Source organism: Rissa tridactyla, unplaced genomic scaffold, assembly GCF_028500815.1.
Source record: "Rissa tridactyla isolate bRisTri1 unplaced genomic scaffold, bRisTri1.patW.cur.20221130 scaffold_426, whole genome shotgun sequence".
NCBI lineage: Eukaryota > Metazoa > Chordata > Aves > Charadriiformes > Laridae > Rissa > Rissa tridactyla.
The window spans coordinates 5221-27159 of NW_026529636.1; the positions used below are offsets into that span (position 1 = coordinate 5221).

A 21939-nucleotide genomic window follows, 5' to 3' on the forward strand; every position below is an offset into this window, starting at 1 on the left:
CCCGCCGTCCTCCAGGACCCGGGAAGTGCCCCCTCAGTCCTCCGACGCGCGTCTCTATGGCAGTTAAGTCCTCCAGGGGCCCCCTCAGTCCTCCGACGCGCGTCTCTATGGCAGTTAAGTCCTCCAGGGGCCCCCTCAGTCCTCCGACGCGCGTCTCTATGGCAGTTAAGTCCTCCAGGGGCCCCCTCAGTCCTCCGACGCGCGTCTCTATGGCAGTTAAGTCCTCCAGGGGCCCCCTCAGTCCTCCGACGCGCGTCTCTATGGCAGTTAAGTCCTCCAGGGGCCCCCTCAGTCCTCCGACGCGCGTCTCTATGGCGCTTCAGTCCTCCAGGGGCCCCCTCAGTCCTCCGACGCGCGTCTCTATGGCAGTTAAGTCCTCCAGGGGCCCCCTCAGTCCTCCGACGCGCGTCTCTATGGCAGTTAAGTCCTCCAGGGGCCCCCTCAGTCCTCCGACGCGCGTCTCTATGGCACTTTAGTCCTCCAGGGGCCCCCTCAGTCCTCCGACGCGCGTCTCTATGGCAGTTAAGTCCTCCAGGGGCCCCCTCAGTCCTCCGACGCGCGTCTCTATGGCAATTTAATCCTCCAGGAGCCCCCTCGGTCCTCCAACACACGTCTCTATGGCATTTTGAAACTCAATTTCTTACTTTCCATCTCTTTCTTTCTAATTCTTATGTTTCTTGATCCCAGTTAGTTTTCAATTATTCTTGCTACCTTTCCCTCTATCTGTCTCCCCAAATAAATTTTAATTTCTTTCCCATGTTTCTTGTACCCTGTTGCTTTTCCTAATCGTCTTCCTCCCTCTCTTTCTGTGCAGTCTCGGAGCCTCGCTGCCTGGGTGTGTAGAGTCCAGGGCAGGCAGAATAGTGCTGAGAGTCTGTAGTTAATACGTGGATCTGTCAAGAAGTGGGGCTCCTTCCCTGACGGCTCGGGAGAAGAGAAGGGGTTTCTAAAGTTTTGGTGCTGGGGGATGGCTAGGAAACAGGTGTGGGTTCATGAGTCTTTCTCGGACAGGTTTTGCAGCTGTGTTTGGGTATTGATGGGGTCTGGTCTGTTCTAGCCTCTTGCATTTGAGGTGAGCCAGATAATAGCGAGGAGGAGCACAGAACTGGTGATTTCACGGAAATGCAATGGTAACGTTGTGTTTCTTGGCATCTTAGGTGCTGTGAATAATTGTCGCTGCAGCTTTGGCCTCCAGAATGGGTGTGGAGCAGGCGAGCGGAACGCCACGGCGTTTGGGAGGATGCGGGTGTTGCGGAAGAGGTTGGCATCTCCTCTCAAGGTGCTTATTGCTGGTGCTGTGGCTGCTTGTGAGATTTCTTTTTTTTTTTTTTCCTTTTGCAGAGGAAGAGGAACTTGGTGACTGCAGGCAGATATCAGATGGCTGTTTTTTGTGGATTGCGTCAAGGATGGATTCCAACCCCCGACCCTCCAAAAGATAAGTTGAGAGACCGATGCCGGAGAGGGGCCAAGGGGACAAGGTTGACAGCTGCAAAAAGGGGTCTTTGAAGTTAGCATAGTGGTGAGGGCTGTCCCTGGGCACAGTCCCCTTTGGGCAGGTCAACGATGTGGCTTACTGCTCAGCGTGATGCTAGCGCATCCCGGGCAGCGCGGTTCCAGCCTGTGTGTGTTGTCATGTCATTCGTGTGGTCCGTGTTCTGCGTTGTAGACCTTTCTCGGGTCTCGAGGTCACCTTTAAGCTCCAGGAGCACGGCGTGGCGCCTCGGGCACCCTCCCTAGGGTCTCGAACGCCTGCACCTGTGGGCATAGCACCAATCAGCTGCCGCTTTTCTTGCGTTAGAAGCTTAAAGCATAGATTGGTCTTGTGTCTCAGAAGCTTCTGGACGGCCCACTTCTGCAACTGGGACTTCTTCCCTACGTCATTACGTTCTTAGGTCTTGAAGCCAGGCTTCCTGCACATACATCTTATCAGTCTTGACAGTCCCTTCTTATCACAGATGATGATGTCCTACACTCTGTTTCAGGGGCTTCCACAGAGCCTCTTCACATCACCACCACGGTCTCCAGGTCTTCTTGCCCGACGGTGACGTCCGTCTGGGTGTCATCCTTCTTGCTGAGAGTTTTCTCTCACCCTTGAGGCGCGTTGTTTTTAGCGTTCTGTGTAGTGTTGGTCTGTGCTTGTGTGTGTCTGGCTCGGAGCCCCCCTGCCCGGGTGTGCAGAGCTCAGGGTGGGCAGAATAGTGATGAGAGTCTATAGTTAATATGCGGATCTGCTGAGACTGAGGCAAAGGCTGTGTAGTCACCTGGAATTGATGAGCTCTCAGTAGGTTATGGGGATGGGTGTTTCATTAGTGCATGTTGGCATAAGCAGAGCAAAGTTTGGAGAGGCTGTTTATGATTAGTGAAGGAGATAATATCTCAAAGATGTTTAGGCTGCTTTGTGTGGGGTGTAATGTTTGTGGGCTGGCTTTTTTTTTTGATGGCAGGCTGTAGTTGGACCTAGTTGAACCGTGTCTCTAAGTAGAAACAAGACCTTTGGAATTAAGCTGCTGCTCTGCATCAGGGTAATGTTTGATATTGTGTGGGTTTTTTTTTTTTTTTTTTTTTTTTTTAGATGCAGAAAGACGAGACGGGCAGAGCAACGCAGGGGAACCGAGAGGAGCGCCGTATGAAGGTGGCTCGGCACGAGGTATTAAAGGGAAGATCTGACCGGTGGCTCCATGAATACAATTGGGCAATTCTTCTTTTTTTTTCATGTGAATGTGAGGTTGCGTAGCCATGTGCGAATGTGCTGGACTGAGGCACAACAGAACCAGTTTTCCTTTCAGTAATTCTACTTTTCAGGTAAGTCTCTTCCAACTAACTGAACTCTCTGAAAATAATGACATATTTTTCAGGTAGTATCCATTTCCAGAGTGCTATGACCTTATGTTTACACTTAATGTGAAGGGATGCCATGCAGAGAGGCTCTTGCTTATACCTATTGCTATAACAACACAGCTCAGCTAACCTTTATATATGCCCTGTCGGAGGGTTGGATCAGAAAAGGGTAGATGGGTCGCACCCATGGTGAAGAGTAGACGGGACCGGTGACCCGAATCTGACTGATGGGCTATCGCATCCCATCCTCATCACGCTCAGTATAAAAGTGGAGGGATCGGAGGGGTCGGTACCTTTCCTTCAACGGCTGGCGTCCGAGGACTCTTCTGTCTGTTTGACATCCTTCGATCCCCATCCGTGTGTTTGTGCTACCAGATCCAGAATCCAGTTCCCATCCATCGCCAAGTCCAGTCTCGGACTTTGCCCGTGCCTGCCGGTGAAGCGATGGTCATCCTGGGAGCCTGATACCGGCTTGTGTGTATATCTTATCTATTTTATTTTTTTCCTGTTATTGTTGTTTCTCCTCGGTATAACTTTTCTGTTTATATTTCATTACGAAAGAGTTCAGTTTCTCTTTCAGTTCCTAAGTCTCCCTCATGTTCTTTCCTTCCTCAGGAGAGAAGTTAAAAGAGAGCATCTGTCACTTGGTTTAATGCACAGCCTAAACTGCGACAGCAACGATGGTTAGGGCACGGGAGCGGACTCGGCCGAGGAGAGCGGCGGCCTAGAGCATTGGTTCTTTCTCACCTGCTGTATTACAGGCGGCGCACAAGCCTCTGCTTGCACTCTGTCCGTCAGTCCCATCCAGAACATAGTTCTGGCAGAAGTCTGGTAATATGCGGTGTCTCGCTGGAAGTGATGTATGACCCCGCTAACATTTTGGTTTTTCTTTTACAAGGAATCGGAAGACATGCTGTTTTCTTTTAAAAATGTGTTTATCGGGCTTAATGATCTACTTGCCTATGGAGGTTAGGCGGATGTCTTTCTCTTTCTTTCTATGTCCTGAAAAAGTTTATTTAAGTTTACATACCTACCGGGCCCTGTTGCTGACACAAGTGACGTAGCTGTAGTAAAAGAGCACGTATTGCCATTTCCTCTAAGGGTCGCTTTCTCTGTTTTGGTGTTTTGCATGCTGTACTTTTCAGGACTGTGAGAAAAGGCTGCTTCTCTGGCAGGCTCTATGGCTTCTGGAGGTCAGCCAGGCCCCTTTCCCAGGTGCTGGTGGGAAGGGCGGTGGGCGGGGTCCGGGGTATATAACCCACAGCGTCTGCGGGGGCAGCTCATTCTGCTGCCGGGCTTCTCCAGGGTCACAGCTCTGCCGGTCCTTCCATTGCTCCCATCTTTGGAGGCGGCTCAGCTACTGGGGCGGAGATGTTATCCCATTTAGAGAATAGCAGGTGGGAAGCTGGAGGTGGTAAGACCTTGAGGACCAGGTGAGGTTTGGTAGCATGTACAGTAGAGAGCGGCCTCGTGTGCTGCTTCTCTTTCTTGTGGTTTTTCAGGTGAGTCACGTTGTAATGAGCGGTTTGGGGGTGGTGAGATGGTTTAAGGGTACGGTTTTCTGTCTTCCAGGCACGGCCACTTTTCTGGAATCCCTGGCTCTATTGAAGATGGAACTTTCTTGCTGTTTCTTTTTTCACTGGTTTTGCTGTATCCTGGGTAAAATGCCGATAACATTTGTCTCGATGAGGCAGATGATGAGATTACTTTGCAGAGACTGGGTGAGCATCTTGTCTCAAGAAAGCAGCAGGGACATAAGGTATAATGTCTTGCAGAGTGTGGGGCGCGTCGTTGCCTTCCCCCACGGTGCGCGAGGTACCGCTGTGTCCCTGGAGCATTTGTGGCTTGCAGCAGGACCCTGGTGTAGGTTGGATCAGGGCTTCGCTGACTCTGTGGGTCTGTAGCAGAGCCCAGAGTCCATGGGAAGACAGAAGATAAGAGTTGATGGCGTAACACAGGGAGGAGCTGAGAAGAGCAGCTCCCGAGGAGCGTCTGATGCCGGGTGTTCAGGCCGGCAAATAAAGGGTGGGAGCTGTGGGGTAGAAGTGGGGCTCCTTCCCTGATGGCTCAGGAGAAGAGACAGGTTTTCTAAAGTTTTGGCACCAGGGCATGGCTAGGAAAGGGAGGCGGGTTCACAAGTCTTTCTTGGACAGGTTTTGGAGATGGGTTTGTGTGTCATTGGAGCCTGGCGTGTTCTAGGCTCTTGCATTTGAGGTGAGACGGATAGTATCGAGGCGGGGCACGGGACTGGTGGTTGGCAGAAACGCAGTGCGCAGGAAGGATTCAGATGCCCGGCCCTCCGAAAGCTTAGTTGACAGTCTGGCGCTGTAGAGGGGCGGAGGTGGACAATTGCAAAATGGGGTCTTTGATGTTAGCATAGTGGCGAGGGCTGTCCCGGGGCACAGTCATATTTGGGAAGTTAAAGGATGTGGTTTACTGTTCGGTGTGATGTTAGCGCATCCTGGGCAGGGCAGTTCCAGCCTGTGTGTGTTGTCGTGTCGTTTGTGTTGTCTGTGTCTTGCATCCTGGACCTTTTTTTGGGTCTCGAGATCATCTTTAAGCTTCAGGAGCACGGAATGTGCATCAGGTGCCATCCTTATGGTGTCGAACACCTGCAGCCGTGGGCGTAGCACCAACTGTCTGCCTCTCTTCTTGCATTAGCATCTTAAAGCGTGCATCGGTCTTGCATCTTGGAACTTTCCGGATGGCCCACTTCAGCAACTGGGACTTCTTCCCTGCGTCGTTATGTTTTTAGGTCTTGAAGCTAGGCTTCCTGCATGTCCATCTTGTCAGGCTTGACAGTCCCTTCTCAGGAACTGTGAAGTTCTACACTTTGTTTCACGGGGTTCTGTGGAGCCTCTTCACATCGTCACCATCACAGTGCCGCAGGCTGTCTTGCCCGATGGTGACTTTGGTCCCGGTGTCATTCTTCTTGCTGAGAGTTTTCTCTCATCCTTGAGGCGTGTTCGTAGTGTTCTGTGTAGCGTCAGTCTGTGTGTGTTTGGCTCAGGGCTGCCCTGCCCGGGTGCGTAGTGTCCAGGGTAGGCAGAATCACGACGGCAGTCTGTAGTGAATGTGAGGATCTGTCTAGACCCAGGCAAAGGTTGCGTAGTTATCTCTAATCGATTAGCTCTCGAGAGGCTGTGTGGACGGGTGTTTCATTAGCGGGCGCTGGCATAAGCGGAGCCAAGTTGGAGAGGGTGTTTGCGGCTAGTGAAGGGGACAGTATCTCAAAGATGGTAAGCCTGCTTTGTGTGGGGTGTAATGTTTGCAGGCTTCTCTTTTTTGGATGACAGGCTGTAGTTGGACTTATGTGAACAGGGTTCCTAAGTAGAAATAAGATCTTTGGAATAAAGCTACTGCTCCGCGTTAGGGTAATGTTTGATATTGGTGTGTTGCTTTTTTTTTCACGTGTAGAGAGATGAGATGGCCAGGGATACGCAGGGGAGCTGACGGGAGCGCAGGACAAAGGTGGGTCAGCCCGAGGTATTAAAGGGAAGATGTGACCGGCGGCTCCATGAATACATTTGGCCACTTCTCTTATTCATGTGAATGTGAGGTTACGTAGCCATGTGTGGAAGTGCTGGTCTGATGTACAACAGAACCAGTGATGTTTTCAGTCACTTTACTTTGCAGGTAAGTCTCTTCCAATTAACTGAACTCTCTGAAAATAATGATTTATTTTTCAGGTAGTATCCACCTTCAGAGCGCCAAGACCTTGTATTCGCACTTAATGCCAAGGGATGCCGCGCAGAGAGGCTCTTGCTTATACTTATTCCTATAACAGCACAGTGCAGCTAACCTTTATATATGCCCCATCGGAAGCAGAAAAGCATAGAGTGGTTGCACCCACGGTGAAGAGAAGACAGGACCGGTGACCCGAACCTGACTGATGGGGTATTGCATTCCACTGTCATCACGCTCAGTATAAAAGCAGAGGGATCGAAGGGGTTGGTACCTGTCATCTGGCCTTTGAGGACTCCTCTGTCTGTTCATTGTCCTTTGACCCTGATCCGTGCATTTATGCAACCAGGTCTGGAATCTGGTTCCAGTCTGCCACCGAGTCTGGTCCCGGACTTTCCCCGTGCCTGCCAGTGAAGCAGTGGTCATCCTGGGAGCTCCGTATCGGGTTGTGTATGTCCTGTATATATTTAATTGTTTTCTTGTTACTGTTGTCTTTTCTTGGTATTATTTTGCTGTTAAGATTTCATTACAGTTCAGTTTATCTTTCAGTCCCTAAGTCTCTCTCTCTTGTTATTTTCTGCCTCAGGAGAGAAGTAAAAGGGAGCACGTGTCACTTGTTTTACTGCATGGCCTAAGGCACAACAGCAATGACAGACAGGGCACCGGAGCAGACTCAGCCGAGGAGAGCGGCGGCCCCAAGCCTCGGTTCTTTCTCAGCCACTGCATTACAGGCAGCGTACAAGCCTCTGCTTGTGCACTGTCTGTCGGTCCGATCCAGAACACAGTTCTGGCAGACATCGGGTTATATGCGTCATCTTGCTAGAAATGCTGCATGACTCGTTGTGGGGTTTCTTTTACAAGGAAACTAAAGCACATTGAGTCTTGATAAAAATATTGTTATTGTGCTTCATGATCTTCTGGCCTATTTAGGTTAGGATGATGTCTTTCTTTTTATGTCTTCGCTCTGCAAAAGTTTAATTAAGTTTACTTACCTACCGGGCCCTGTTGCTGACACAGTTGATGTAGTTGTAATAAAAGAGCACATATTGTCCGTTCCTCTAAGGGTCGCTTTCTCCGTTTTGGTGTTTTGCATGCTGTACTTCTCAGGCCTGTGAGGAAAGGAGCAGCTGCTCCTCTGGCAGGCTCTATGCCTTGTGGAGGTCAGCCAGGCCCTTTCCCAGGTGCTGGTGGGAAGGGCGGTGGGCGGGGCCCGGGGTATATAACCCACAGCCTCTGCTGGGGCAGCTCATTCTGCTGCCGGGCTTCTCCAGGGTCAGAGCTCTGCCTGTCTTTCAGTCGATTGCAGCTTTGGAGGTGGCTCAGCTCCTTGGGTGGAGATGTTATCCCATTTAGAGAATCGCAGGTAAGAAGCTGGAGGTGGCAAGACCTTCAGGACCAGGTGAGGTTTGGCAGCATGTATAGTAGAGAGCGGCCTCATGTGCCGGTTCTCTTCCTTGTGGTTTTTGAGGTGAGTCACGTGGTAATGAGTCTTAGGGGGCGGTGAGATAGTTTAAGGGTATGGTTTTCTCTCTTCCAGGCATGGCGCATTTTCCTGGAATCCCTGACTGTATTGAAGATGGAACTTTCTTGTTTGTGGTTTTTTTTTCCCACTAGCTTTGCTGTATCCCAGATAAGATGCCAATAGAATTTGTCTCAATCGGGCAGATGATGAGATTACTTTGCAGGGACTGGGTGAGCACCTTGTCTGCAGCTGTAGATGGAGTTTTCACATTTCTCAGGAAAGCAGCAGGGCCATAAAGCATAACGTATTTCAGGATGTGGGGTGCCTTGTCACCTTCCCCCACCGTGCTCAGGGTTTTGCTGTGTCCCTGGAGCCTTTGCAGCTTGTGGCAGGCCCCTGGTATAGGTCAGATCAGGGCTTCACTGACTCTGTGGGTCTGCAGCAGAGCCCAGAGTCCGTGGGAAGACAGAAGATAGGAGGTGGTGGTGGGACGCAGGGAGAGGCTGGGAAGAGTGGCTCTCGAGAAGCGTCCAACGCCGGGTGTTCGGGCTGGCAAATAAAGGGTGGGATCTATGGGGAAGAAGTGGGGCTCCTTCTCTGGCAGCTCAGGGAGAAGAGAAGGGGTTTCTTAAAGTTTTGGCACTGGGGGAGGGCTAGAAAAGGGAGCCGGGTTCATGAGTCCTTCTTGGACAGGTTTTGCAGATGGGTTTGGGTGTCGTCGGAGCCTGGTGTGCTCTAGGCTCTCGCACTTGAGGCGAGCCAGATAGTATCGAGGAGGAGCACGGGACTGGTGGTTTGGCAGTAACGCAGTGGTAATGCTGTGTTTCTTGGTATCTTAGGTGCTGTGAATAACTGTTGCCGCAGCGTCAGACTCTGGAATTGGCGCTGAGCGGGCGAGCAGAATGCCTCGGTGTTCATGAGGCTGAGGGTGTTGTGGAAGAGGTTGGCATCTCCTCTCAGGATGCTTATTGCTGGTGCTGTGGCTGCTTTTGGGATAACTTTTTTTTTTTCTTTTCCTTTTGCAGAGGAAGAGGAGGAAGCTGGTGACCACAGGAACGTATTGGATGGCTGTTTTCTGTGGACTGCCTCAAGGATGGATTCGGACCCCTGGCCCTCCAAAAGCTAAGTTGAGAGACTGGCGCCCGAGAGGGGACGAGGTTGAGAATTGCAAAAAGGTGTCTTTGAAGTTGGCGTAGGGGAGAGGTTTGTCCTGGAGCGCAGTCTCCTTTAGGCACGTAAGGGACGCGGCTTACTGTTCGGCATTCCCGGGCAGGGCGGTTCCAGCCTGTGTGTGTTGTCGTGTCTTTCGTGTGGTCCGTGTTCTGTGTCTTAGACCTTTCTCGGGTCTCGAGGTCGTCTTTAAGCTCCAGGAGCACGGCATTGCGCCTCAGGCGCCATCCCTAGGGTCTCGAACACCTGCACCCATGTGCATAGCACCGTTCGGCTGCTGGTCTTCTTGCATTAGAAGCTTAAAGCTCGCATCGGTCTTGCATCTTGGAAGTTTCCGGATGGCCCGTGTCTACAACTGGGACTTCTTCCCTATGTCATTATGTTCTTAGGTCTTGAAGCCAGGCTTCCCCCGCATACATCTTATCAGTCTTGACAGTCCCTTCTTATCACAGATGATGATGTCCTACACTCTGTTTCAGGGGCTTCCATAGAGCCTCTTCGCATCACCACCACGGTCTCCAGGTCTTCTTGCCCGATGGTGACTTCCGTCCGGGTGTCATCCTTCTTGCTGAGAGTTTTCTTTCATCCTTGAGGTGCGTTGTTTTTAGCGTTCTGTGTAGTGTTGGTCTGTGCTTGTGTGTGTGTGTCTGGCTCGGAGCCCCCCTGCCCGGGTGTGTAGAGTCCAGGGCAGGCAGAGTAGTGACGAGAGTCTACAGTTAATATGTGGATCTGTGGAGACCGAGGCAAAGGTTGGGTAGTCATCTGGAATTTGCTCTCAGGAGGTTGGGTGCGGGGGTGTTTCATTAGTGGGTGTTGGCATAAGCAGAGCCAAGTCGGAGAGGCTGTTCACAGCCAGTGAAGGACGCAGTATCTCAAAGACGTTCAGGCTGCTTTGTGTGGGGTGTAATGTTTGTGGGCTTTTTCTGTGGTTTTTTCTTTTTTTTGACGGCAGGCTGTAGTTGGATCTAATTGAACAGTGTTCCGAAGTAGAAACAAGACCTTTGGAATTAAGCTATCGCTCTGCCATCAGGGTAATGTTTGATTTTTTTTTTTTTCTCTCTTTTTAGATGCCGAGAGACGAGATGTGCAGGGTGACGCAGGGGAGCCGAGAGGAGCGCTGTACGGAGGTGGTTTGGCATGTGGTATTAGAGGGAAGATGTGACTGGCGCCTCTATGAATACAATTGGGTGCTTTTTTTTCTCATGTGAATGAAGACAGAAGATAGGAGTCGATGGTGTGGCGGTTTGGCAGAAGCGCAGTGGTAATGTTGTGTTTCTTGGTCTCTTAGGTGCTGTGAATAACTATCACCGCAGCCTCGGACTCCGGAATCGGCGCGGAGCGGGCGAGCAGAACGCCACGGCGTTCGGGAGGCTGAGGGTGTCGTGGAAGAGGTTGGCGTCTCCTCTCAGGATGCTTATTGCTGGTGCTGTGGCGGCCTCTGGGGTTATTTTTTATTTTTCTTTTGCAGAGGAAGAGGAGGAACCTGGTGACTGCGGAAATGTATCGGATGGCCGGTTTTTGCGGACCGCATCGAAGAAGGATCCAGATGCCTGGCCCTCCAAAAGCTAAGTTGACAGTCAGGTGCCGGAGAGGGGCCGAGTTGGACAATTGCAAAATGGGGTCTTTGATGTTAGCGTAGTGGCGAGGGCTGTCACGGGGCACAGTCATATTTAGGAAGGTAAAGGATGTTGCTTACTGCTCAGTGTGACGCTAGCGCGTCCCGGGCAGGGCAGTTCCAGCCTGTGCGTGTTGTCATGTCATTCGTGTGGTCTGTGTTGTGTATCTTCGCCCCTTCTTGGATCTCGAGGTCATCTTTGAGCTCCAGGAGCACGACGTGGGGCCCTGGGCGTCATCCTTAGGGTCTTGAATGCTTGGGCCTGTGGGCGTAGCATCATTCATCTGACGCTCTTCTTGCGTTAGCATCTTAAAGCGTGCATCAATCTTGCGTCTCGGAAGTTTCTGGACGGCCCACTTCCACGTCTGGGAGTTCTTCCCTGCATCGTTACGTTCTTAGGTCTTGAAGCCAGGCTTCCTGCACATCCATCTTATCGGGCTCAACAGTCCGTTCTTATTACGTACCATCACGTTCTACAGTTTGCTTCAGGGGGTTCCGTAGAGCGTCTTCACATTGACATCATCACGATCCCACAGATTTTCTTGCACGATGGTGACTTTGGTCCCCGTGTCATCTTTCTTGCTGAGAGTTTTCTCTCGTCTTTGAGGCGCGTCGTTCGTAGCGTTCCGTGTAGTGTCTGTCTGTAACTGTGAGTGTTTGGCTCGGGGCCGCCCTGCCCGGGCGCGTAGTGTCCAGGGTGGGTGGAATCCTGTGGAGGGTCTGTATGTAGTACATGAATCCCTGTAGATCGGGGCAAAGGTGTTAGAGTCATCTCAGGGTAGCCATCGGGAGGCTGTGTAGACACCTCTTCTGTTTTGTTTGGGAAGAGCAGAGGCGTGTTGGGAAGGCAATACAGCAGCAGTGAAGAAGAGTTCATGTCCAAGAGGGTATGGCTGGTTTTGGTGCGGATTTTTTTTTTGTAATTTTCTTTGTGTACGGTTGTATTTGGACCTTAGATGGTATTTGTGAAAAGGTGCAAGACCTTTTGTTGTTATGACTCTATTGCTCTGCCTCAGGGTGATTTCTCTGATGTCGTTCTTGCAGATGCAGCGGGACAAGCTTGGCGGGGCAGCGTAGAGGAGGAGAGCGATGTAAGAAGGTGGGTCAGCACGTGGTGTTAGAGAGAAGATGTGGCTCTGAGTACTGTATGTATTGGCTCTTTCCAATTTGAAGTTTTGAAGCAATGAATGACATGGGATGTGGGGATGGGGATGAGTCAGTCAAGGTCAGCAGCGGCGGGTGGGCTGAAGTATCACATCTGCCTCAGAGGGAGCAACTTTCAAGTTTTAAAGCAACCCGTGTCGGTTGGGTTTTATGGGTGGTTTGTGAGCCTTCAGGTTGCACGCCTCGGGGGAGGACGGGTGGGCAAGGTGAGGGAGTGGGAGATGGGGAACTTGGTAGGGTTTTGGGTGGTATCTCGGCGTGCGTTTCTTCGGTTGGTGTGACACGCAGGGTCAGAGGGGTGATGCTGCACGCCCACTGAGTAGTCCCAGCGAGTGAGGCGGTTGTGGACACGTTGGGGAGCTCAGTGGGGTGTTTGTCTTTGGTTTTGCAGGCGCCGCAGGCATCCGGAGCCGGACGAGCGTTGGAGGTGAGCTGGGTAGCAGAGAGGTAGCGCATGGGGGTGGTGGTTTCCCGTAAGCTCAACAGTAATATTGTGTGTCTTAGGTGTTTTAGGTGCCAGAACCAGAGAGTGCCACGAAGTCCGAATCCGGAATCCATGCGGAGCAGGTGAGCAGGAGGGTACGGCGCGTGTGATGCGGGGGATATTGCAGTACAACTTAGTGTTGACCGATGCGATGGTGCCTGATGCCACCATTTTGTGCAAATCGGGATTATGTTGCTCAGGAACTTCCTTGACTGCCATTTGAGATGGTCTTGCGTCGTATGCATAAGAATTTGGTTCCGTACTGTGTTCTTGTATATTTGAAATAGTATTGCTCCGCCTCACTCAGTATCGGTTTCGCATCGTGTTGCCCCATCATGCTCTTGACTGCTCTGTGATCTATTCTGGCATCGTACCACACCGTGTTGCGTGTTTTTTTTTTTTTAATCGGTTGTTCTTTGACTGTGTAATGCCTTGTACCGCCCTCTATTGCGTTATGTCTAGCGTTATGTTGCCCCGTCGTAGCCTTGACTGCCTTCTGATCTGTTCGGGCCTCGTACCACACTGTATTGCAGGTTTTTTTAATTGGTTGTTCTTCATTTGGGGTTGTTCTTCATCTGGCTTTCTAATGCCTTGTACTGCCCTGTATTGTGTAGCATCTCACATTATATTGCCCCGTCGTAGTCTCGACTGCCTTCTGATCTACTCTGGCATCGCACCGCACTGTATTGTGTGGTTTTTAATGGGTTCTTTATTTGACTGTGTAATGCCTTGTACTGCCCTGTATTGTGTTACTTCTCGCGTTATAGTGTGCTGTCATTGTCTTGACTGCCTTCTGATCTTTTCTGGTATTACAGTTGAACGTATACTGGGTTTCTTAATCGGTTGTTCTTCGTTTGGCTGCATGTTGCCTTGTTACCACCTGGTATGGTGTTGCGTCTTGCATTGTATTGCCCTGTCACTGTCTTGACGGTCGTTTTACACCTTCTGTCCTAGGACCGTGCTGTATTGTGAATTCTTTCATGGGTTGTTGTTTCCTTGACTATGTCGCCTGGTAGGGCCCCGTATCGCGTTACGTCTTGCCTTGTATTGCTCTGTCATTGTGGTGACTGACATCTGATATATTCTACCGTTGTATGGCACTGTACCGTCAATTCTTTCATTGTCTGCTCTGCATTTGATTGTACGTTGCCTTGTACTGCCCTGTGTAAGGTTAGATCTTGCATGGTGTTGCCCTGTCGTTGTCTTGCCAGTTACTTTAGAGTCTCTGGCACTGTATTGTGCAATTTTTAACCGGTTGTTCTGTATTTGACCGCTGTTGCGATGTCACCCCCCTTTTTCCCCCGGGCTGCTGCTCGAGCTATAACGACCAGGAGGAGTCGCTACGAGTGGCACTTGAACTTTGTGGGATGGCTGGCACCAGAGTCAAGACGCTGTGAGTCAGTTATATATATAACTAGCAGACAGACCAAGAGCCCTTGGAGCTTTCTTGCAAGGCAGCGGCCTGTTCACCAGCATTTCCCGGGGACACTCACTTAAGGTTCTGCTCCTCGAGGCTGAGAGAAGCCTTGCCGCAACAGATTCTGGGTCAGTGACTAACAGCATGCCAGACTTTGCCATCTTAGCTGAGCGATGCAAAGGGTTTGATCACGCAGATATGATCCTTTAGAGGTGAACCGTTGCCCAAGTCCGGGGTGAGGATGGGATCCAGCCGCACCTAGACTCCTCTCCGAGAAGGAGTTTAGAAAGCAAGGGGGTCCTTTCCGAGCCTCGTGACTCAAGGGGAGGGTCTCCCTGACAGCTCGTCTGACCCTGGCCCCTAGGCAGTAAATGACCCGGGGTGCGTGGCCGTGCAATCTGGTAAAGTGCCATCACGTGCGCTGCTACCTTTGGTGAATCACTGCTGTTATGTTTGTTAATGTTTCTCTGCCTCTCTCTTAGGAGTGAATTTTATCACTGCACCCGCCACAACTGCATATGGCCTGTGTTACATCTTGTGTTGTATTGCCCTGTCGTCTTGACGGTCACGTTAGAGAATCTGTCCTAGGTCTGGACTGTAGTGTGATGTCTCTCGTGGGTTCTGATGTGGCTGTGTATTGCCTTGTCCGGCCCTGTGTGGTGTTACGTCTTCCATTGTATCGCTCGGTTGTTGTCTTGATTGTCATCTGATCTATTCTGCCGTTGTAGGCCACCATATTGCCACTTCCTTCATCAGCTGTTTTTTATGAGCCACGTAAAGGGTTGACGGCACAGACATAATCCTTTCGAGGTGAACCGTTGCCCAAGTCCAGGGCTAGGAATTGGATCCAGCCGCACCTAGACTCCTCTCGGAGAAGGAGTTTAGAAAGCAAGGGGGTCCTTTCCGAGCTAGGAATTGGATCCAGCCGCACCTAGACTCCTCTCGGAGAAGGAGTTTAGAAAGCAAGGGGGTCCTTTCCGAGCCTCGTGACTCAACGGGAGGGTCTCCCTGACAGCTCGTCTGACCCTGGCCCCTAGGCAGGAAATAATCCAGGGTACGTGGCCACGGAACCTGATAAAGCGCCGTCACGTGCACTGCTGCCTTTGGAGAATCACTGTGTTGATGTTTCTGAATGTTTCTCTACTTTTCTCTTAAGACTGAAGTGAATCGCTCCACCCACCACAACTGCATATTGCCTTGTCCGGCCCCGTATTGGGTTACGTCTTGCCTTGTATTGCCCTGTCGTTGTCGTGATTGCCGCCTGACCCATGGTGTCATAGTAGTGCACTGCACTGTGAATTTTTTGACTGTCTGTTATTTATTTGACTGAGTATTGGCTGGCAGTGGCCTGTATTGTGTTATCTTGCACCGTATTGCCCTGTATTTCCCGTGACTGCCCTCTGAGACTTCCTGAGATTGTAGGGCGTTCTGTTGTGGGTTTTTTTAATTGGCTGTTCTTTGTGTGACTGTGTATTGCCTTGTGCTGCCCTGTATTGTGTTACGGCTCGTGTTGCATTACTCTGTCGTTGTTTTGACTGTGTTATGGGACAGTGTCATAGTGCTGCACTGGATTATGGGTATTTTAACTGTTCTTGACTTGGCTGCGCGTTGCCTTTTACTGCTCTGTATGATGTTAGGTCTTGCACTGTATTGGTCTGTCATTGTCTTGGCTGTTACTTTAGACTGTCTGGGATTGTACTTATTTATTGTGAAAGTTCCATTGGTTGTTCCTTATTTGACTGCTGGGGTGGTGTGGGCGCCCCTTCCTTTTGGCGCCCCAATCATCCATGGAGTTGTTTTGAGTGGTACTTGAAGTTGGGGGATGGTTGGCAACACAGTGGGGACCTAGATATTTTGTTCCCGTGCTGATGTGACTATAAGTCAATTGGCTTACCCCATAAATAGTGGACAGCCCAAGAGCCTTTTGACTACTTCTGCATGGCAGGCGCCTCCATGCCAGGATCTCCCCTTGAGCAGGGACGCTCGATTAAGGTTCTGCACCTCGAGATTGAGATATGCCTTGCCGCAACAGATTCTCAGTAAGTCACTAATAGCATGCAAAACCTTGTAGCCTTAGCTCAGTGATATAAAGGGTCGATGGCGCAGATACAATCCTTTAGAGGTGAACCATTGCCTAAGTCTGGGGCTAGGAATTGGATCCAGCCGCACCTAGACTCCTCTCTGAGAAGGAGTTTAGAAAGCAAGGGGGTCCTTTCCGAGCTAGGAATTGGATCCAGCCGCACCTAGACTCCTCTCCGAGAAGGAGTTTAGAAAGCAAGGGGGTCCTTTCCGAGCCTCATGACTCAATGGGAGGGTCTCCCAGACAGCTCGTCTGACCCTGGCCCCTAGGCAGTAAATAATCCGGGGTGCGTGGCCATATGGAATCTGGTAAAGCGCTGTCACGTGCACTGCTGCCTTTGGAGAATCACTGTGTTGATGTTTCTGAATGTTTCACCGCTTCTCTCTTAGAAGCGAAGTTAGCCGCTCGGCCTGCCACAACTGCGTATTGCCTTGTCCGGCCCTGTATGGCGTCACGTTTGGCATTGTATTGCCCTCTATTTGCCCGGACTGCCATCTGATCTGTTCCAGCATTGTACTGGTGTGTATTGTGGGTTTTTTAATTGGTTTTGTGTTATTTGAATGCATATTGCCCTGTCTAGTGTTGTATCTTGCATTGTACTGCCCCGTCATTCCGTTCACTGTCACTTTAGACGTTCTGGGATTGCAGCGATCCGTATTGTGCAGGTTTTATTCGTTGTTCTGTTTGACCCATGTATTGCCTTGTTACCACCTTGTATTGTGTTGCGGCTTGCGTTGTATCGCCATGTTGTTGTTCTGAGTGCCATCTGATACGTTTCGGTGTTGTACAGCCCTGCGTTATGTCTTCCATTGTATAGCTCTGTCACTGCCTCGACTGCTGTCTCACATGTTTTGGCATTGCATCGCACGGTATTGCGGGATACTTAATCAGTTATTTATTTGACCGTGTATTTCACTGTACTGCACTGTATTGTGTTATTTCTTGCCTTGTATTGCTCTGTCATTGTCTTGACTGGCATCTCCACTTATTTTTGTTTTCTCCCGCACTGTACTGCGGTTCTCCTAATTGGTTGGTATTTAGTTGACTGCGTCTTCCGTTCTGCTCTGTCGTGTAATGTTGCATCTTGGATCGCGTCGCCCTATAGTTGTTTTGACTGCCACCCGAGACCGTGTGGGATCGTACTGCACCGTATTGTGGCTTTTTGATCGGTTGTTTATTATTCTGTATTGCATTGTAGCAACCTGTATTGTGTTACGTTGTGCGTTGTGTTGCCATGAAATAGTCTTAACTGTCCTTTTACACTCTCTGGGGTTGTACCGCACCGAACTGAGGGTGTTTTTGATTGGCTGTTCTATATTTGACCACGTATTGCTTTGTACTGCCCTGTATTTTCCTAAGTCTTGCGTCGTATTGCCCTCTCACCGTGCCGCGAGCCATCTGATGTATTCTGGCGTTGACAGGCACTGTATTAAGAGCTTCTTAGGCTGTTGTACTCTATTTGACCGTGCATCAATTTTGTGATCGGTCGTTCCCTATTTGACTGTGTATTGGCCTTGTACTGCCCTGTGTAAAGTTACGTCTTGCATTGTATTGCCCTGTCATAGTATTGCCTGTCATAGTCTGTCATAGCACCAGGATGTGCCCTTGAGCGGGGACGCTTGCTTCAGGTTCTGCTCCTCAAGGCTGAGAGATCCCTTGCCGCAACAGAGTCTCGGTAAGTGACTAATACCATGCTAAACCTCGTAGCCTTAGCACAGTGATATAAAGGGTTGATGGCGCGGACACAATCCTTTAGAGGTGAACCGTTGCCCAAGTCCAGGGCTAGGAATTGGATCCAGCCGCACTTAGACTGCTCTTCAAGAAGGAGTTTAGAAAGCAAGGGGGTTGCGGCTCAACGGGAGGGTCTGGGCAATAAATTATCCGGGGGACGTGGCCACGGAACCTGGTAAAGGGATGTTACGTTCACTGCTGCCTTTGTCGAATCACTGTGTTGATGTTTCTAAATGTTTCTCTACTTCTCTCAGGACTGAAGTGAATCGCTCCACCCGCCACAACTGCATATTGCCTTGTCCGGCCCCGTATTGGGTTACGTCTTGCCTTGTATTGCCCTGTCGTTGTCATGATTGCCGCCTGACCCATGGTGTCATAGTAGTGCACTACACTGTGAATTTTTTGACAGTCTGTTATTTGTTTGACTGAGTATTGCCTTGTACTGCCTTGTGTACTGCGACGTAGTGCTTTGTATTGCCCTGTAATTGCCTTGACTGCCATCCGAGACGTCTTGAGATTGTACGGCAGCGTAGTGCAGGTTTTCTGGTCAGCTGTTCTTTATTTGACTGTGTACTGCCTTGTGCTGCCCTGCACGGTGTTCTGTCTCGCGTTGTCATTGTCTCGACCGACATGTGGGATTGTTTGCCATTGTACTGCAGTGTGGTTTGGGTATTGTAGTTTACCGTTCTTCATTTGACTGCGTATTGCCTTGTACTGACCTGTATAACGTTATGTCTTGCACTGCGTTGCCCTGGCATTGTCTTGACCGACATCTGAGACTGTCTGGCATTGTACTGTACTGTATTGGGAATCTTGTAATTTGCTCTAATTTATTCGTCTGCGAATTGGGTTGTACTGCCCTGTATACTGTAACGTGTGGCATTGTACCGCTTGTCACTGGCTTAATGGTGGCTTGAGAGATTCTGTCGTAAGACTGCACTCTGTTGTGAATTTCTCTATTGGTGATTCTGTGACGGCGTATTGCCTGGCACTGCCCCGTACTGTGTTACGCTTCACGTTGTATCGCTCAGTCATTGTCTTCAATGACATCTGACACATTGTAACATACGACGGCACTGTATTGCCAATTATTCCACGGGCTATTATTTATTTGAGCATGTATTGATGTGTAGCGCTCTGTATAATGTTAAGTCGTGCACTATCTTGACATTAAAAGAGAAATTCTAGAGGCTGGCGGAGAGCCAAGTGGGAAAGGGTGGTGACGAGATTCTGAAAGCAGCAGGAAAGCCCGCAGCCCCACGTGGTGCCGCCGCGCCAGCCTCCAAACCATTTTCGGGTAGGGCCGCGGCTCTGGCGACAGCTCCCACGCCCGAAGAGCCAGGAGGGAAAGCCGTGCCTCGTTGGAAAGCTCTTTGGCAGCCGCTCGCGTGGCCCCACAGCCCGTGGGGCTGCGGGCTTTCCGGCGGCCGTCAGCCTCGGCGACACCGGCGCCCACGTGGCTCCGCCGCGCCAGCCTGCGAAGCATTTTCCGGTAGGGCCGCGGCTCTGGCGACAGCTCCCACGCCCGAAGAGCCAGGAGGGAAAGCCGTGCCTCGTTGGAAAGCTCTTTGGCAGCCGCTGGCGTGGCCCCACAGCCCGTGGGGCTGCGGGCTTTCCGGCGGCCGTCAGCCTCGTCGCCATTGGCGCCCACGTGGCGCCGCCGCGCCAGCCTGCGAAGCATTTTCCGGTAGGGCCGCGGCTCTGGCGACAGCTCCCACGCCCGAAGAGCCAGGAGGGAAAGCCGTGCCTCGTTGGAAAGCTCTTTGGCAGCCGCTGGCGTGGCCCCACAGCCCGTGGGGCTGCGGGCTTTCTGGCGGCCGTCAGCCTCGGCGACACCGGCGCCCACGTGGCGCCACCACGCCAGCCTGCGAAGCATTTTCCGGTAGGGCCGCGGCTCTGGCAACAGCTCCCACACCCGAAGAGCCAGGAGGGAAAGCCGTGCCTCGTTGGAAAGCTCTTTGGCAGCCGCTCGCATGGCCCCACAGCCCGTGGGGCTGCGGGCTTTCCGGCGGCTGTCAGCCTCGGCGACACCTGCGACCACGTGGTGCCGCCGCGCCAGCCTGCGAAGCATTTTCCGGTAGGGCCGCGGCTCTGGCGACAGCTCCCACGCCCAAAGACCCAGGAGGGAAAGCCGTGCCTCATTGGAAAGCGATTTGGCAGTCGCTCGCGTTGCCCCACAGCCCGTGGGGCTGCGGGCTTTCCTGCGGCCGTCAGCATCAGCCACACAAGTGCCCACTTGGCGCCGCCGCGCAAGCCTGCAAAGCATTTTCCGGTAGGGCCGCGGCTCTGGCGACAGCTCCCACGCCCGAAGAGCCAGGAGGGAAAGCCGTGCCTCCTTGGAAAGCTCTTTGGCAGCCGCTCGCGTGGCCCCACAGCCCGTGGGGCTGCGGGTTTTCCGGCTTCCGTCAGCCTCGTCGAAAACGGCGCCCACGTGGCGCCGCCGCGCCAGCCTGCAAAGCATTTTCCGGTAGGGCCGTGGCTCTGGCAACAGCTCCCACGCCCGAAGAGCCAGGAGGGAAAGCCGTGCCTCGTTGGAAAGCTCTTTGGCAGCCGCTCGCGTGGCCCCACAGCCCGTGGGGCTGCGGGCTTTCCGGCGGCCGAAAGCCTCGGCGACACCGGCGGCCACATGGCGCCGCCGCGCCATCCTGCGAAGCATTTTCCGGTAGGGCCGCGGCTCTGGCGACAGCTCCCACGCCCGAAGAGCCAGGAGGGAAAGCCGTGCCTCGTTGGAAAGCTCTTTGGCAGCCGCTCGCGTGGCCCCACAGCCCGTGGGGCTGCGGTCTTGCCGGCGGCCGTCAGCCTCGGCGACATCGGCACCCACGTGGCGCCGCCGCGCCAGCCTGCGAAGCATTTTCCGGTAGGGCCGCGGCTCTGGCGACAGCTCCCACGCCCGAAGAGCCAGGAGGGAAAGCCGTGCCTCGTTGGAAAGCTCTTTGGCAGCCGCTCGCGTGGCCCCACAGCCCGTGGGGCTGCGGGCTTTCCGGCGGCCGTCAGCCTTGGCGACACCGGCGCCCACGTGTCGCCGCCGCGCCAGCCTGCGAAGCATTTTCCGGTAGGGCCGCGGCTCTGGCGACAGCTCCCACGCCCGAAGAGCCAGGAGGGAAAGCCGTGCCTCGTTGGAAAGCTCTTTGGCAGCTGCTCGCCTGGCCCCACAGCCCGTGGGGCTGCGGGCTTTCCGGCGGCTGAAAGCCTTGGCGACACCAGCGACCACGTGGCGCCACCGCGCCAGCCTGCGAAGCATTTTCCGGTAGGGCCGCGGCTCTGGCGACAGCTCCCACGCCCGAAGAGCCAGGAGGGAAAGCCGTGCCTCGTTGGAAAGCTCTTTGGCAGCCGCTCGCGTGGCCCCACAGCCCGTGGGGCTGCGGGCTTTCCGGCGGCCGTCAGCCTCGGCGACACCATCGCCCACATGGCGCCGCCGCGCCAGCCTGCAAAGCATTTTCCGGTAGGGCTGCGGCTCTGGCGACAGCTGCCACGCCCGAAGAGCCAGGAGGGAAAGCCGTGCCTCGTTGGAAAGCTCTTTGGCAGCCGCTCACGTGGCCCCACAGCCCGTGGGGCTGCGGGCTTTCCGGCGGCCGTCAGCCTCGGCGACACCAGCGCCCACGTGGTGCCGCGGCGCCAGCCTGCGAAGCATTTTCCGGTAGGGCCGCCGTTCTGGCGACAGCTCCCACGCCCGAAGAGCCAGGAGGGAAAGCCGTGCCTCGTTGGAAAGCTCTTTGGCAGCCGCTCGCGTGGCCCCACAGCCCGTGGGGCTGCGGGCTTTCCGGCGGGCGTCAGCCTCGGCGACAACGGCGCCCACGTGTCTCCGCCGCGCCAGCCTGCAAAGCATTTTCCGGTAGGGCTGTGTATCTGGCAACAGCTCCCACGCCCGAAGAGCCAGGAGGGAAAGCCATGCCTCCTTGGAAAGCTCTTTGGCAGCCGCTCGCGTGGCCCCACAGCCCGTGGGGCTGCGGGCTTTCCAGCGGCCGAAAGCCTTGGCGACACTAGCGCCCACGTGGTGCCGACGCGCCATCCTGCGAAGCATTTTCCGGTAGGTCCGCGGCTCTGGCGACAGCTCCCACGCCCGAAGAGCCAGGAGGGAAAGCCGTGCCTCGTTGGAAAGCTCTTTGGCAGCCGCTCGCGTGGCCCCACAGCCCGTGGGGCTGCGGGCTTTCCGGCGGCCGTCAGCCTCGGCGACACCGGCGCCCACGTGGCGCCGCCACGCCAGCCTGCGAAGCATTTTCCGGTAGGGCCGCGGCTCTGGCGACAGCTCCCACGCCCGAAGAGCCAGGAGGGAAAGCCGTGCCTCGTTGGAAAG

General features: G+C 53.1%; 1 protein-coding gene and 1 long non-coding RNA gene across 7 annotated transcripts; both read left to right on the forward strand.

Annotated features, from left to right (window-relative positions):
* The first annotated feature begins 2525 nt into the window (after positions 1–2525).
* Positions 2526–4696, forward strand: LOC128903520 (uncharacterized). Its single transcript, XR_008464121.1, has 3 exons — positions 2526–3312; positions 3454–3669; positions 4411–4696. It is a non-coding gene; the product is annotated as an uncharacterized LOC128903520 (long non-coding RNA).
* Positions 4697–10969: 6273 nt separating this feature from the next.
* LOC128903519 (uncharacterized) lies at positions 10970–18717 on the forward strand. Of its 6 annotated transcripts, none has more exons than XM_054187520.1 (7): positions 10970–11671; positions 11814–11868; positions 12325–12360; positions 12438–12500; positions 16304–16433; positions 17495–17589; positions 17900–18717. In XM_054187520.1, exons 1-7 carry the CDS (start codon positions 11659–11661, stop codon positions 18072–18074), a joined length of 567 nt encoding a protein of 188 aa, XP_054043495.1. In that variant the 5' UTR covers positions 10970–11658; the 3' UTR covers positions 18075–18717. The 6 variants fall into 6 exon arrangements, 4 of the variants coding, with proteins under 4 accessions (XP_054043495.1, XP_054043494.1, XP_054043493.1 ...); XR_008464119.1 differs by having other exon boundaries at positions 10971–11656; positions 17480–17589; XR_008464120.1 differs by having other exon boundaries at positions 10971–11914; positions 17480–17589.
* The last annotated feature ends 3222 nt before the right edge of the window (positions 18718–21939 follow it).

What these genes read in the sequence shown, in the direction of transcription:
- LOC128903519 (XM_054187518.1), top strand. Translation starts at nt 11,726, where the DNA reads ATGGTATTTGTGAAAAGGTGCAAGACCTTTTGTTGTTATGACTCTATT. An exon ending in CCGGAATCCATGCGGAGCAG is followed by an intron (nt 12,501 to 16,303) that starts GTGAGCAGGAGG and finishes CTTCTCTCTTAG; the next exon opens with AAGCGAAGTTAGCCGCTCGG. An exon ending in CTTGCCGCAACAGAGTCTCG is followed by an intron (nt 17,590 to 17,899) that starts GTAAGTGACTAA and finishes TACTTCTCTCAG; the next exon opens with GACTGAAGTGAATCGCTCCA.